The sequence below is a fragment of the Jatropha curcas genome, chromosome 2 (genome assembly GCF_041381405.1).
Source record: "Jatropha curcas cultivar XTBG-Jc1 chromosome 2, XTBG_Jcur_1.0, whole genome shotgun sequence".
In the NCBI taxonomy this organism is placed as follows: domain Eukaryota; kingdom Viridiplantae; phylum Streptophyta; class Magnoliopsida; order Malpighiales; family Euphorbiaceae; genus Jatropha; species Jatropha curcas.
In genome coordinates, this window is record NC_143152.1 from 30,167,608 (window position 1) to 30,184,049 (window position 16,442).

The 16,442-nt window shown below is 31.7% G+C and overlaps 4 protein-coding genes across 5 annotated transcripts; 1 reads left to right on the forward strand and 3 right to left on the reverse strand.

The window, feature by feature from the left end:
• Positions 1-182: 182 nt before the first annotated feature.
• LOC149498588 (inactive protein RESTRICTED TEV MOVEMENT 2-like) lies at positions 183-945 on the reverse strand. The gene is made up of 2 exons (XM_089717993.1): positions 792-945; positions 183-676 (listed from the first exon to the last, which is right to left on the reverse strand). The coding sequence occupies exons 1-2, from the start codon at positions 892-894 to the stop codon at positions 285-287; spliced, it is 495 nt and encodes a 164-aa protein (XP_089574119.1). The 5' UTR covers positions 895-945; the 3' UTR covers positions 183-284.
• Positions 946-1,785: 840 nt separating this feature from the next.
• LOC105632602 (inactive protein RESTRICTED TEV MOVEMENT 2) lies at positions 1,786-2,702 on the reverse strand. The gene is made up of 2 exons (XM_012215028.4): positions 2,533-2,702; positions 1,786-2,415 (listed from the first exon to the last, which is right to left on the reverse strand). Exons 1-2 carry the CDS (start codon positions 2,627-2,629, stop codon positions 1,949-1,951), a joined length of 564 nt encoding a protein of 187 aa, XP_012070418.1. The 5' UTR covers positions 2,630-2,702; the 3' UTR covers positions 1,786-1,948.
• A 1,137-nt stretch (positions 2,703-3,839) lies between these two features.
• LOC105632603 (annexin D8) lies at positions 3,840-5,392 on the reverse strand. Of its 2 annotated transcripts, none has more exons than XM_012215030.3 (4): positions 4,781-5,378; positions 4,466-4,684; positions 4,243-4,332; positions 3,840-4,142 (listed from the first exon to the last, which is right to left on the reverse strand). In XM_012215030.3, the coding sequence occupies exons 1-4, from the start codon at positions 5,222-5,224 to the stop codon at positions 3,912-3,914; spliced, it is 984 nt and encodes a 327-aa protein (XP_012070420.1). In that variant the 5' UTR covers positions 5,225-5,378; the 3' UTR covers positions 3,840-3,911. The 2 variants fall into 2 exon arrangements, with proteins under 2 accessions (XP_012070420.1, XP_020534334.1); XM_020678675.3 differs by having other exon boundaries at positions 3,875-4,153; positions 4,781-5,392.
• A 4,324-nt stretch (positions 5,393-9,716) lies between these two features.
• Positions 9,717-14,121, forward strand: LOC105632604 (RNA binding (RRM/RBD/RNP motifs) family protein). Its single transcript, XM_012215031.4, has 8 exons — positions 9,717-9,850; positions 9,966-10,069; positions 10,462-10,537; positions 11,547-11,618; positions 11,699-11,764; positions 12,235-12,578; positions 13,096-13,219; positions 13,744-14,121. Exons 1-8 carry the CDS (start codon positions 9,845-9,847, stop codon positions 13,762-13,764), a joined length of 813 nt encoding a protein of 270 aa, XP_012070421.1. The 5' UTR covers positions 9,717-9,844; the 3' UTR covers positions 13,765-14,121.
• Positions 14,122-16,442: the final 2,321 nt, after the last annotated feature.

Consider the following 16,442-nt stretch of genomic DNA (forward strand, 5'->3'; position numbering starts at 1 on the left):
TTTTGCTATTATTTAAAAAAGTTATTTAGTGTTTAGACAGATTTTAGAGATTACGATAATATTTTTGTGAAAAGTTAATTTAGAGTTTCATGAAAAGTTAACGGTCAAACTCTACTAAAATAGAGTTAATTTTGTCGAACATATCCCGATAAAATCAACAAGCTTAAAAAAGTAAATTTCATAATATAAATATTTTATTACTAAAAAAAAAGTACAGAATTATATTTTACATTTCATTATTCTTTACGAAAAACAGTCCAAACGATGAATAAAAACAGAAACAATTATCTTAAATGACTGAAATATTTGTATCCAAAGACACCAAAAGCCACAGCAATTAGTGCTACCGCTCCAACTTGCACAGCCAAATCATTTAGTTTGAAACTTGAAGTTTCTGTGCCACCTAGTAGGCAATTTGATGGCAAACTTGTGCTGATGCTGCCATTTTCACTGCTGCTCAAAATTTTGAACGTTGAAAGCATTTTCTTAGGAAATGTTACGTAAAGAATTCCTTTCCGACTGAATTTTGCGCGAATTTCATTTATTTTGCATTGCTTTGAAACTTTTATTTCTTTCTTGAAACGATGATGAATATCATTATTCAAAAGACATTCTCCTTCTATGCTCAAAATACCACTACGATTTATTCGTACTCTAATGTTTTCTTTTTTAAAATCTATAAATAAAGAAAATAGAAGTCATATAAGAAGAAAATAGAAGATAGGATTTAATTTCATAAACTTTTAGATTTGATAATTTTTTTATTATAGAGAAAAATGAGAAGTATATACCTTGGAGATAGACCTCAAGCAAGTCTCTTTCTTCTTCTCTTTTCCATTTGCATAGAGGTTCAAAATCTTCATAGTTGATGGTTGGTTTAGGTCTGGTCTCCATTAGAGGTTTCTTTTGATTTTCTGGTTCTATGAGTCTTAACTCTTGCTGAAGGAGAAATCATATATATGGTTCTAACTGCTAGGGTAATCATGTGTGGAATCAAACATGGTATTTTTAAGAGGTTGCTTTTGGGTTTCATCTAAGGAAAGAATCTTTCATTTCAGTTTCTTAAGGAAAGTTATTATAGCTTGATTAATCTTTTTATGGATTCTTTCTTAAGCTAGAAATATATATAGTTTTATGTTTTTCATGCACAAAGCTGGTTTTCCATTTTCACCCTTTGAACCAGAATGGTATTAGTAAAAGCTTCGGTAGCAGCAACTCTAAAATTCGAACATTTGACACTGTAATAAAATTATCTTGCAAACGCAGTTCATTTCTATTAATCCAACAGTTTGTCAAAGTTATAAGCATACATTATCAACGACTAAATTACTTAAAAAAATTAATTGATTATATTCATAATTTTAAGTTAATCATGTAAATAATTATATGTGTGAATTTAACCATTTATAAATTTTTTATTGCTTTATTATATTACTTTTTTTCCATTTATATAATTTAAGGGATTCACAAAAAATCAGTTATAATGAAAAAATATTTTTCTATTTTTTATTTTTTGAATGAAGAATTTTTTTTTTTTTTTTTGTATAAATTCTTAAAAAGTATATATATTTAATTCAAATGACTTCACTGTTTTCGAATTTCGAAAGTTGCATTAAAACCAATGGAAACCGTAATGGAGTCAGATAAGTAAAACCAGATATTTATCAATGGCAATTGTTGCTGAAAGTATCATTTCCGTGACAAACAAAAAACTATAGATATCAGGAGGAAAATTCCATCAGTAACTGATAAAATCCGTCGGAAATTCATCAGTACTAAAATATATATTAGAAGGTGTCTTTGTTCCAAACAAAATAAAGTTAATTTATTTCAGTTTCTGTTTATGGAAATTAAACATTAAAAGGTTCATATACAGAGAGCAGAAAAGGTTATATAATAATTTTAAATATATATACAGGGACGTAATTAATTCTAGCATAGCTAGTTTTCAACAATTCTGGGGCTGATGATGCTTGTACATTGCAAATGCAGTAACAACTATCACCGCAGCAAATGCTATAGCAAAATTTCTAGTTCGAAGCTTCAAAACCCAATCTTTCAATGGAAATCCATAGCTTGATAGCTTATTAAGGTTAAGCAATGCAGCATTATTCTCAGTACTGATCATAGTAGTAGTATTAACCAATTCTTTATTTGACGTGGCCTTTTTTCTCGTTCTTTCACTTTCTTGATTTTCCGGCGCTAATAAGGTTGATAATGGTGCTTTCTTGGGCATAACAATGTAAAGAATGCCACCGGTCAATTTTGCACGAATTTCATTAGTTTTATGGTCTTTTGAAAGCTTTATTTCTCTGCAAAAACGACTCCGTTTGCTGTCATCTAAAAGACGTTCTCCAGTTACTGTCATAACTCCAAGATTGCTGACGTTAATCTTGAGTTGATTCTTTTTGAAACCTGCATAAACCATATGTGCAAGGAAATGTAAAAGATGTGTTTTTTTTTTTTTTTGGTTATGGAACAGAAAATATTAAAACCAAAAAGTTAAAATGATAGAGAATGTGATATATATACCATGGAGATGAACCTCGAGAGTGTCGCATTCCGGCGCTCTTTGCCACTTGCAGTACGGTTCGAAATCCTCGTAGGAAGTTATATTAGCTCCAGCCATTGATGCTAAACTGGTTTGGTTTCTTAAAGCTTTTGGATTGAAGAAGAATATCAATGGAGGACTGTTTATATTTTTCCTCGTAGCTCTTTTATATTCATATAACAGCTAAAAGAAGGTGTAGGCTAATTAGCAAGAGGTTACTTATGGACTACCTCTTGCAATTGGAGACGAATAATTCCTTTTTGAATATCTAAGGATTTGAGTCTGTTGGGTTTTCATATTGTCTGGAAATGTTTTCTATTGTTCCAAGTTACAGGAGAACCTTTTCCTGTCGATTTTGCAGACTACAAGAAAAGTTTTCTAGATCGTCCAACAATGGAGGGAAACTTTTCCCCCGTTATTTTAAAGTTTTTATTTTTATCTATTTGCCAATAAACACCCATAAGTCAAGTCAATTAAAGTTAATTTAATGTTAATCAAATAGTAATAACTAAGAAAAACAGTCTATCAGGTGTAGTGTGGACGGTCTTCTTTCGATAACAAAGAAAACAGAAGCATATACGTGATTTTCATATTTTGTTTTGATTCATTTGCTTTCATAGTCAGATAGCAAAAGGAAAGAACCAAATAAATTGCACTTACTGTCCTGCATCTATAATTTTTCTCTGCAAAAGTTGGATGGTTATTGGATGGTGACATGTTAAAGTACAGGTAATTGGTTCACTGGTTTGTCAATTTACACTACCAAATTAAATTATGAATGGAAGTAATATGCCATGAAGAAACCTTTGATTTATGTTTAGTGGGCGTGATGGATCGTAATTTATTATATTATGGCTTACTAAAAGTAATATATAAAACTAATCGAGTTTGTTTTGATCGGTCTTTTTTCTTATATAAGATGCGAGAAGTATTCGACCTCTCTCCAATATAAAATTTTTCATCATTTTAATTAACAAAATGGGAGGACGGGCCCGATGAGCCTCCTAATGAATGAAAAAAGTGACATATAGATTCAAGCAGTATCTGCAATAGGATTTAAAATTAACCTAGAAGTTGATAAAATTCCAAATTTTAAAATATTTTTAGTGTGTCATGGACAACCAGTTCATGATTATGAGAGGTTATACTGTATAGAGATCACATGTTCAAGTACTCATATTTCTGGTGCTGGTTTTTTAGATATAAAATGTACATCAGTGAAAGCCAAAACTGAGAATTCTATATATATATATATATATATATATATATATATAGATAGATAGATAGATAGATATAACTCCTCTTCACTTTCCTAAACAAATAAAAAAAAAACTCTGCCACTGCAGAATCATCATTTCAACTAATGGCAATTGCAAGCAGTAGTGTCAGTCGACTTTATAGCTAAAGCAACAAGGAAGTCTCTGTAATCCCCAGATGGAATGCTTCCACATATTCCATCTTTTAGTTCGATTCCATATTTCTTCTTCAAAAGCCCTTGAATCTCACCCATGTCTACCTCTGCTCTGCTCATTATCACCCTTGCCAAGGCACTTTTATCTGTTGTTGTCCCTTTAATGCTTGTGTACAATGCCTGCAACCGTTCTTGAACAAACTTGTTTAAATCTTTAATGACTTGATGCACATAGCTTAGTAAACCCATAGAGTACCAGTAATTAAAGATGGGTTATTACCTTTGCATAATATTTAAGTGGATTACACATGCATTTTATGACAGTTTTAAGTGCAGCAGCAAATTCTCTAGAGTTCCCCTTCTTGAGTGACTACAAAATAGAGATTAAACAAAGAAATCACTAATTTGAGTTATACCCAGAAGAAGTAGAATGATCTAAATTAGTGCAATTATAGATAATTAGAGATAAAAGAAACCAGAGATATCTCTGTCACACATTATACCTTCGTGTACTCATATCCATAGATGTGTTTATAGCTAGAAAATGTCAGTTTCATCTGTGGAATGCTCCTTTTACTTAGAATCTCAAGCACAACAGCTTCTTCACTGGCTGCTGAACCTCCTTGCCCTGCTTCATGTAGCCTCTTAGCATCGCATTTTGCAATATGTTGGCTAACATCTGCTTGGTGAGCCTCATGTGATGCAGCTAATGCAAAAAGAATCTGAAAACACCAACCCACCATTGTTTTTTCCTTTGTAAAATAGTAAATACCAAGCACAAAAAATGCTAAAACAAATTATTGAATTCAAGATTTTACCTTTTGGTAGGGGTGGGGTGGCTCAAGATTGCTAATGTCTTGGTTCAATTGCCTCCTAAATCTTGTTTGATAGGCTTGTTTGATGAGCATAATGTGACTTGATTTTCTACCCACAAAAATTTCAACAAGAGCCTTGAAATTAGTGTCCCCTTGTTGGAGAGCTTCCCTTGCCACAACAGCATCACGTTCATGTGGGTCTACCATCCACATAGACAAAGCAGTACAAACTTTAGATCCAACAATTTTAGCCTCTTTTCTTTGAAGAAAACTTGTTATATCCTCTCCATACAATCCCTTGAAAGTCTCCCTAATTTGTTGCCTTTCGAGCTTGGACCGACTAGCCAATGATCTAACCAATTGGTTTAACCTTCCCCAAGAATCATGAATCTCTTTGCAATCCATCTCAAAACCTTGACTAGATGTGTTCAGAATCTTGGTAGCCATAGCAGAAGAATCAAGATTCTGGATTTATAATGAACCCATAAAAAAAAGAACCCATATGGTGTTTTTATAAGCCAGCCATGACTTGGAGCCAAAGGCAGGGATTTTACTTTTGTGGGGTGTGGGTGTACTTTTAATTTTGGACTAACAAGGCTAAACCAACACATAAAATGAGAACAAGACAACTTCTCCCATGCAATTCTTTGGGTTGAGGTGTAAACTAACAAGCTAGGACCATTTTACATGTGCCATGTGAGTTTTGTTTTGTAGCTCATTTCATGGATTTCCAACTAGACTATGACTAAGAAATGTGTCCTCTTTTTGGAAAACTTTTCAATGGCCATGCCCTTTTCTCATTGGCCTATAATGCTATTCTTTCTCTAAAAACCATTTAAAAGATGGAAGCCAATTGCTGGTTCTTTCTTGTGCATTTAATGTTATGCTTACTTTTACTTTTGTTTGGGCTGTTTTAATGAACTGAGGAGTTTTGTCAGACCCAAACAAGATGACAGAATGTGTGGTTGGTCCATTGTACAATATTTTGTCCAACTTCCATTTAATGTGAATTAGGTCAAGCTATGATTTTGATGGTGCTATTATGGAGTACATATGAAGAAATTTTACAGAATGAGATTTTTTTAATTAAAGGCAATTTTAGAAATTGGTTTTCACTTTGGAATATTTTTTTTTTTCCAAGAACATTTAAAATATTTTGTTTTGAAAACCAATTGAACATTTGCATCATCATTTTGCAGCGAAACAAAGTCAAGAATTACTGTATCATCTAAAGCCAAAAAGAAAGAGTAAAAAGAATGTTTCCACCAAGAGTGTCATTGTGGATATATTTTGCTTTTTTTTTTTTTGGGTTTTGTGCACATATTTATTTTACTTCCTATTTTTACCTCTTGCATTTTCTTTTTGGGACAGAAGAAAAATAAGTGAACATAGTGCGAGCATAAGCAACACCGGTAAAAGAACGATCTTATTGCAATGTATAGATTTAAATACTTAAATTTTGATTTATTTGTGTAATTAATTAATTTAATCGGTATAAAAATTAACTGGAATTTTCTTTAAAATGAATGCGAATTTTTTAACCTATTTAACCTTCAATCATCAATTTGTTTTTTGTCGTAGACAGTTGGCCTGATGAGTTAATATTTTATAATAAAGCTTCTTTAAAAAAAAAAAAAAAAAAAAAAAAGAAATATCTGAATGCAATCACAAATTTTGCATACTGAGACAGAAAACATCTAGTGTAACGTTTGTCTTTTTCTTTCTTCTTTCGTTCTTATTAGTTACGCTGTGGTTTTGGTTCGATTTTAGAATTTTACAGTTTTAGTATGACGTAATTAGCATTATGTTTGTTAAATAAATATTAACATTTAGCCTTGTTTAGTTCAAATAGTCTATTTTTTAGGAAATATAATTTATAAGAAAATTATTTTTCAGAAAATATAAGTTGAATGTCTTTAATATAGAAATCAACTTCTTAAAAAATAAATTGCTTTCAAAGTATAAAAGATAATAAATATCCATAATATAAAAATAAATATTATTTAAATAACATGATAAATTAGTAAAATCCTTGTACTTGTATAAGGATTGTATAAGGAAAGTTAGATGATTTACTCTTAGAAAAGTAAAATTTGGCTCCAGTTAATAAGTGCAAGATGATAATACAGCCACGAGCAGGGGACAAAAGAGAGACAAAGTTCCAACAAAGCTCCCAAGTGGCTTTCAAAGTTGAATTTTCTCTCATTACATGTTGACCAAGAAAAGAATCACAATGACTTCCTATTCCGGTTGCACCCTTTTTTTTTTTGTTCATTTACTATTTTACCCTCCACACCCACTTGTTCCGTATTTACCTATTCAGTTATTCCAAATTATTACCTTTTGAAAGGAATTACTTGAATTTATTTCGTAAAAATGAAAGTATAAAACAAGTTGGGCAGCAATTTCTTTGCTTTGTCATATGTATTTAATGTAGTATTATTTAGTATTTTAACTATGATCTTACATTTGTAATTTACAATAAGCTATTATTGTCCAATAAGTATTTAATAATTAAATATAAAAATATATCTTTGAATTGTTAGTGAGAGTTAGAATCTCTACCGCAAATTTAATTGTTTTGATAATTATTAGATGTTATAACATGTTTAACTGTTAACTGTTTGAATAATTTTTCATAAAAAGTTAAGCTAAACATTATTTAAGTTAATATGAGTTAATTTTTTATAAAACGCTACGTTAATATCTAAAAGTTAGTTTAAATCAAACACTATGTTACCGAACGCTAAAAAAAACTAAAGTTTAGCATTTCGACTGATTATTTAAAAGTTATTACCGAACACAGTCTTAACCTTCTAATAGCTTAAATAATAAGAAAAGTTAATAATGTTAGCTGTTAGTAATATTTACTCTCCTAACCATTAATTTGTTAATAGTTAGAACACTAATCATATATGGTCTAGTTGTTTTCTCGCTAACATGAGGAGTGGTAGGTGGAGAGGAGGACTTCGTTTCACCAATTTGACAAGAGTTATCTATGTTAGTAGTCCGTCATGTTATTTCAATTCATTAGTCCTATAAACGGAGGGAAGGGAGCCATGCGCCCTCAGCAAAAAATTTTAAAACATTTACCTTCTATGTTTCTGAAAATTTTTAATTTTCCCTCCTTACTTTTGATAAAAAAAAAAAAAAATCATCCTCTTTTGTCTTCAATTCTAGCTCTACCACTGGTTAGGCCTCTCAGTGAATTAAAAAAAAAAAAAAAAATAGAAACAACTAAAAAGAAACAACCATACGGCCAACGATAATAATCCATCAACCCTGCAAGTGAAGGAGTCTGCAACTACAAGGACTGCAAGAGTGTCTTGTATACCAACCGTCAACAGTCACTTAAAAATCTATAATTGAGGAGAAAAAACTATTTCAATTTTTTTGGTTGGTCCAAAAGATTACTCGATAAATTCGCATTGGTTTAGAAAAGATGATCATTTTTTGTAAATTGAAAATTATAAATTAATTAACCTGATCCTTTTTAGTATTTAAATTAGAAAAAGAAATGTAGTGATTGGAGTTAGGATGGGAATTTATCACAAACCCCATCTAATAAATGTGTGGTTTGAGGATCGACCAAGTAGGAGTTGGTAAGCTGTGTCATCCTAACTCGATAAAGTGGTTCAAAGGGTATGGGTAGGGCAAGATTAATAACAGACTTCTAAGATGATGAGGACCAGCTATAATAGCGGAATGGGGAATATGAGAATGAAACGAATCATTAATTAGGGTATAAAATGCGGGACATCTAAATAAAACAAACCATTAGTTAGAATAGTAGAATATGGAACATAGGCATAAAAGAAACCATACATTGAAATAAAGAAATTAATCACTAGAAGCGTATTTTTTTTAGTGGAATGACATGAAAAGTTTGAAGAATTCTAAGGTGAAACATGCTGGCTAAAAGAAAAAAAAAAAGGACTGCGTCAATGAGAGAGAGAAAATATGAGTTATTTAATTTTAATGAAATAATATGGACTAATGCAAGTGCATATTAAAACATTTTAGCAAAAAAAATTATGGTTAGAGCTACATTAATATATATTTTTTAATTTGTATGAAAGTCATATGAAGCGTATGCTTATATTTTGTAACTTTTCCTATTAATTGATTTATTTAGTATATTTTTTTTATTCATTAAGAGGTCTAACAATCTATTTTTTCTATTAGTTGATTTATATTTATGTTATATTTTTTATTTGTATTATATGTATTTTTGTATTCATTAAGAAGTCTAAAGGATTGAAAGAACATAAGTTACATAATACCCGTAGCCTTCCATTTTACTCACTAATTTCATGGGGAAAAAAGTTTTAAACTTTAAATTTTCAGTCTTTTACGTAAGTAAAAAGTCCAACTAGACATGCATGCTTGACTGTGTTTATCTTGTTTAATTCAAACCTAATCTATTGTTATATATGCACTCATTACTAGCTATGTCTTGACGTGTATATTATTTAAATTTTATTAATCTTATGAAAATAATTACTCTTATTTTTTAAAACTAATATTCTTATGCGAACATTTTATTTATCATTATTTAAAAATAATTAACAATTATTAAATATTATTATAAAAAGTTTTTATATATATAAAATATTAAAATAGAAAATAATATACCATCTCAAAACCACGTTTATCCTAACAGCTGTCAATTCCAAACTACCAGTTGCCAACTAATAAAATCAGTTAAAACAAATAGGTAAAAAAACGAAGCTTATTTTTATGGGATGCGGAGTATTTAACTGATTTTTACATAGTAAATGTTCAGTTCAGATTGACTCTCGTTACTGCTACACTAGTATATCGGCTGATACTTTTAACCAAAAAGGGCAAAATAGGAAACTGGAAAGAAAATGTAATTATGGAAAGACCCAGGGGCATTTAGTACAACTACATTCTCTGCTCTCATTGTTCTTTCTTCTGTATCCAACTTGTCAGGTTGCTGGCTCTTTTAATACTCTTGTCTTCTCTCTCCTTCTCCCCCTCCCTCTCGCGCATGACCTTGCAGCAGTAGAAAACGGAAAACCTTCTCTGCACAAGGAAGTTACAATGCAGGTCAGGTCATATTTTCTTTCTATCTCTGAACAAAGAAGTAACGCCTCTGATTTTTCACTATTTTTACTTTAATTATAGTTTGAAGTTTCTGATATTGATTTGTTTTCTCTTAAAGGCAAGAACGGTTCAAGTGAAGAATTTATCAGATCTAGCAAGTGAAAGAGAGATTCATGAGTTCTTCTCTTTCTCTGGTGAAATTGAACACATTGAGATCCAACGGTGCGTTCTCCATATATATATGCTTGCGAAACGTATATTTAGTTTTTGTTTAACTCTTATTTGGTCGCTGAGAAAATGTATGGAAAGGAAACTGAGTGGGAAACTAGTTCTTGCCTTTTCTTTTCTAGTTCAGTTACTTGAGCAGTTATTTCCTCTTTATCTCTCATGGCATTTTCTAGAAACCGGACGGTATAGAGCGTTTAACCTCGTTAGTGATCTTTTATGCTACTTTGTTCTCTCTCTTTAAAATTCTGGCAATCGACGTACTGTTGTGTTATGTGCTTTCTTACACGAGGCTTTATGGATTTTTCTTTTTAATAAAAGAAGTCATGTTTCTTGTGTATGTGTTTGCTTAATCGAGGTTCTTGGTGTTGTTTTATCTTTGGATGCAGTGAAAATGGGCAATCAAAGACTGCATTTGTTACATTCAAAGAAGCTAAAGCACTTGAAATTGCATTGTTGTTATCGGTATGTCCTTATTTTTCTTCCCTTGTTAGACTTTGCGTGTTTACGAGACATTATGAAGTCTAATACTTTTATGATTTACTTTAATCTCTGACAGTGATTGAACTGTAAGCAATTTTAAATTAATGTTTAACTTTTAAGCAATTGAGTGGTATTCTTTAAGTTTACCCTATAAATGACCCTTCTGAGTTGTCACAACTGTAGTCTGACATTTACTATTCAATAGTAATGAGAATTAGGTATGTTTGAAGCGCTTAAATTGCAAGCTGGCTGCTGAACTTGTTGATTTTTGTTTCGGAAAGTAAGAAGTGATTATCAACTTCATGCCATGATTCCCAGAAATATGCTTTGAATATTTCCTGTCTTTCTCTAGATATCCATAGTCTGCATATCTGTGTTCTGGACCTTCTGGCCAGAGGGACTGCATGTACATTCTGAAAACCAATGTCTGAATTTTGTTCATTTTATGGCCAAATTACTTGGTATAGGTGCAGTATGCCTTGTATTACAACAGAAATAACCTACTCCCAAGGCTTATTCTGGCCGAAGAAGTTTTAAAATTTTTTTTCATCTACTGGAACATGACCCTAATATAAAAGTAATTCATTAAAAGAAAATATTCAGCCAAATGCTGTTGCAATGCTTCTAATTTTATAATAAATATGCTAAAAAAAAGTACGTAGCATTAGATTTCATGTTAGATATTTGCTTATGATTATTGTCATATTTTTGTTCATTGAGAATGTTATATTGGTGATGCTATTTGTGGAAATATATTATTTTTAAGCTCTAAATTGTCTAGGTTAACAGTTGCAGCAGGAATGTGTTGTTCTGTAGTGTCAATGCTTTTTGAATGGTTAAGACTACAAAATTTATGCCTTGCATAAATATAGTGTGGAAGGCATAGTTGTTTTGGTCCTCTATTTTGGTTGCCAATCTTCTTTTATTTGATATGAGCAAACCATCATTCAAGGGAAAGCTCTAGAAATTAAAATATCCACATTTGGTGCAGGGAGCAACTATAGTGGACCAGATAGTGAGTATAACTCCTGCAGAAAATTATGTTCCAAATCGTGAGCTACAAGTAAGTGGATGAGCAAGTTTTATGCAGTTTTGATTTATATGATTGTCAAATATCCATTTTCACACTGCAAATTTATGCAGGAAGTAAGAAGGGTAGACAATGCTGTGTCTGCTATTCCAGCTGAAGGTTTTCCATCTGATGTTGAGGTTGGTAAAATTACTGGTAGCAATCTTATAGTATAAAGATAGATTTGTTGGTCAAATGTATAGCTACTCATTGGTAGATCCAAATTATAAGTGATTGTGTAAAAAGTGAAAATTCTGAGGAGTAGTGGATGCTGGTTGTCTTAGACTTAGTTTGGAAAAAAAGGAGTGAATTTTAGAAATTCATGTTTTACAAAATGGTTGATCAAGATTGATCTCAACCTTTCATTCAATTATTCTTTGCTCCAGAAACGTTTTATATGGTCTTTAGAGGTGGATTATGACTTCCTTTTATGTATGCCCTTGTCTTCACTCTGTGCTTTACAATAAGTTGATGAATGGGCATGATTAAATATGTTGACACCTGTGCACTGATACTTCATATGTGCTCTCAATCAATATCTAGTCATATGCTCTTTCTAAAAGTTTTCTCCTCCAACTGTATGGTCTGACAATCAAATTTTCTTTGTTAGGAGTCTAAAACTAGTCCAACTGGCAATGGAAGAGTGTATGTCAGTAAAGCACAAGAAGTGGTTTCAAATATGCTGGCAAAGGGTTCAGCTTTTGGTCAAGATGCAATGAATAAGGCCAAGGCTTTTGATGAAAAACATCGCTTGACTGCTAGTGCATCTGCCAAGGTAATTTCCTTTGATCGACGAGTTGGGCTTACAGAGAAATTGACAGTTGGCATTTCAGCAGTCAATGAAAAAGTTAAGTCTGTGGATCAAAGGCTTCATGTTTCAGATAAGACAATGGCAGCTATATTTGCAGCAGAAAGGAAGATAAATGACACAGGATCAGCTGTCAAATCAAGCAGGTGAATCTCTTTCTTGATTCTGGTTACTTCGGAGTAGTCTAAATTATTTTGTTGATTGCTTAGTTAATTTGCACGTAAGGACTAGCTATTCAGAGAACATATGGTGTTCATTAACTAGCAACAGCTGTTGATTTATTTCATTATCTGTATTACCTGTGCCCCATCCTGATGGAGTGAGGAGCTTCTTTTGGTCTAAAACCACTCGGTTTTATTCTTCTCCAATCTAAATATCTTCAAATAAGCCCCTTTAATAAGATTGTGTAGTACAGAATAACTTCTCAAGTACTCAAAAGTTGGTTTCAGTTTTGAAATTGGTCCTGCTTTTTCTCTAGTATGTTTTTTAGTGACTTCTTTTAGAACAGAGGCAGTGGATCTTTCGTGTAATTGATTTGCAGTGGCTGTTTTTTTTTGTAGTCTGGTTGGTGAATTGTTATTTGATTTTGAGCTCAGTTTCTAATGATAATTGTTTTAGAATTAGAAGATATGAATTTATAAAATCTACTGTAACCCTGAACAGATATGTGACAGCTGGAACAGCTTGGCTAAATGGTGCCTTTAGTAAGGTGGCAAGGGCTGGTCAGGCTGCTGGAACAAAAACCAGAGAGAAGTTCAATTTGGCTGTTTCAAACCTGACTTCCAAGGTGGGTTATCATGATTGACTTTTGGTGATCGCTATTTTTCTTTATTTATTATCTATGATCAAACTATCTGAGGCAAATTCCTAGCGGCACCAAAGATGGAGTTATCTGTATGTTAGGTGACCAAAAATTATCCAATGATATTAATCATATGTTTTTTATATGCCTTGGTTTGTGCATTAATTGGTGTAGGCTGTGAGCCTGTGATGCAAAGTAAATAGTCCTTGGGAATTTAATTCTGGCTCCTCTCTGGTTGGGGAATAGTTTATTACTATTACTAGTTACTACTGTTATCATTATTTTTATTTTATCATGGCAACGTTATTATGAGACTAATGTCAGTCATGTTGCAACTTCGTGAGTGCTCGATCCTTTCATTTTCTTATGGCATGATTGTTCTTTTGTTCCTTTTTCTTAAAAAAAAAAGTTTTCTATGTCTTGAATTTAATTTAGTACCAATATCAACACCAATCATCCTAGAGTACTTTCATAATGGCTTGAACATGCTTTTGTCTTCTTGGATGCAGGACTCTCCCATTGCTGTATAAGCAAGAAGTTGGTGTCACTGTAAGCTGCTAAATCAGATCTTTTTCAACAAATGCATTGAACCCCTTCATGTGCTCCAATCATCAAGTTCGGGGAATAGTATGTAGCTACTGCAGCTGCAGGTCTGCTTGCTGGTGGAGGATGAGAGAAATTTGTGCCGTGTTCCCTTTATGCGTATTGATTGACCTTTTGGTTTGATGTGTGTGCAATTATCGCAAAACTAGCATTGCTCTGCTTTTCAATATTCTTTGATTTCTAGGATGATGTCTATGGCTTCCTTGTAATTTTCACCGTCCGCAGCAATGCTTATTCTTTTAACGCTGAATGAAAAATTAAATTCACATTGCCTGGGAAGGAAACGATGTCGTGTGTCAGTTATGACTTTGATTTATAGTTTCTAAGTTTTTGAGTCTTTAGAGTATAACAATTCATTTCATCTCTTGCAGTGGTAGAACGTTATTTGAATTAATGAATTAAGAGGTCTATTGGCAGTTTGCTGATGATTTTTTGCACAAGAGCCTGTGAATATTTATTTATTTTGAATATCTTACAGGGATTCAAACATAGGTCTATGCATTAATTGGATATATTAATAGCCACCGAGAATTTAACTGCCTGTAAATATTTGCTCATTGAATGGATTTTGTTAATTCATGATGATCTGTAATATAGAATTATGTGTCCTTGGCGTTTTGGATAGACTATAATCATTGGATTGACCTAACTTCTTGGGAATAGGAAATTGCTTTAAAACCTTATTATCAGCGATGGAATTGAATTTTCCTTTCTGCTAGTAACATCGTTAGGTTCATCACCTGCTCTGCTTATTCATAACTTTTTTTAAGTACCTGTTTATCAGGTTGTTTTCTTGAAATATGTATAAGTGAGAATTTGAATCAAGCATAGGTTCCATCAGTCCATGTGCTCAGCCAAGTCTTAGTTGTACTTTTAATGCAGCACATGCCCTTTCCTTATTAGTCTTGTTTTGTTCAAGAGTAATTGTAACTTCAACTCAATAAATAGAAAGAGCCAAATAGGTTACATTTTTATTATTATTATTATTTTCCATGGCATTGATGCTTAATTCTTCTGCCTTGGCAGTTAAATGCTTACCTGTCGTATTTTTTAATTAAAATAAAATGAGCATAAATTTGTGGTCTATGTTGGCTTAAATATTTTCAAATTAAAAAAAAAAAAAAAAGGGTATTGGTGTCGTGGTTGTAGATCTCAGAGTTGATTTTGTACTCTAAATTTACAAAAGAATCCAAAAACATGATTCTTGGCTGTTACGTCCAGCAACTAGATTCTGTGTGCAGTGCATGTGATGCCAACCGGTTCAAACTTCAAACTAGGCAAATTGTCCCTTGCCCAGCACTAGCTAGCTAGGCGATTGCTTTCAAAACTATGCTGCCCATATTATACGATAGGTGTAGTTGTAAGCTTGTAGCAGCTGTAAATTAAAACAGAGATGAAGTACTTAAGAAGAGCTGTTTGTTTTTTCATTTGTTTACTCCTTAATTTTTTGTCTTTACGATGCCAAAGCAAGGGAGAAAAGGTCTCTACATTTTTTTTTTTAAGCTTTTCTAATTTTAGGAATAGTATTTTAGGAATAGACTCAATTGATAATAGACATTTCAAAACCTAGATAGAAGAGTTCTTAAATGTATATACCAAAAGTCAGGATGTTGTTATAAACAAGTCATCGTATATAATAGAGACTTCTTACTCTATCTATTCTTATAAAAAAAATGAAAGGTTGTAATTAAAATATATATATATATATATATATATTTATATTTATATGATAAACGAGTCAGAGTAATTGTTTGTATCTATTTTATCCAAAAGTCAAACGTCTCTTAAATTTTTAAATTTTAATGTTGGAGTGTCTCTTTTAATTTTACTTTTTTTGTAGATTTCTCTTTTTTGAAAATTATAATATTTATTTTTTGCATTAGAAATTTATGGAAAAAAGTTAATTTTCTAATGAAGTTTTTAAAAATTTTAATATTGTTTAATTAATTTTTAAATTTTAATCAAACAATACAAAACAAGTTGTTAAAAATATTTTTGTAAAAAAAGTTGTTGCCCGAAATTGATTGATATAGACAATTCTTTCGTTAAGATTGTCAAGTACATAATTTTTTCATTCATTGAGAGGTCTGATGATTCGTAATAATACTGCGTGTTATACAATAAGGTTAGTCATTCCCTACACTCACCAAATTGTTGAAAACAATTTTAGTTAATAGGACTTGAACTCGAGACCTTCCACTCCTAATTGTCTTGTCAGATACATATTAATTTATAAAAAAATTTAATGCTCTTAAATTAGCAAGTTGATCTTCTATTTGGTTGCAATGTTTCTCTATTATGTGTATAAAAAATTTAGTATTTTTTGATGAGATTACAAATTAAGATGATGAAATTCAAATCTGGACGGAAATGATATTTGCCTTTTTAAGGCTAGAACTTTATTTGGCTTGTTAAATTTAATATAATTGCAACTAAATAAAAAAAGTAGGCTGACATAGGCAAATTAGTCATTTCGATTACAAACGCCCAACCCAGCATTTGGAGGCTGACATTTGACAAATCTCAAAGACCAAAAGAGAAAGAGAACTTCCCGAAACGGCAGCCATAACGTCAAATTTTAAACTCCGTTAAGTTCCCTTAGCTT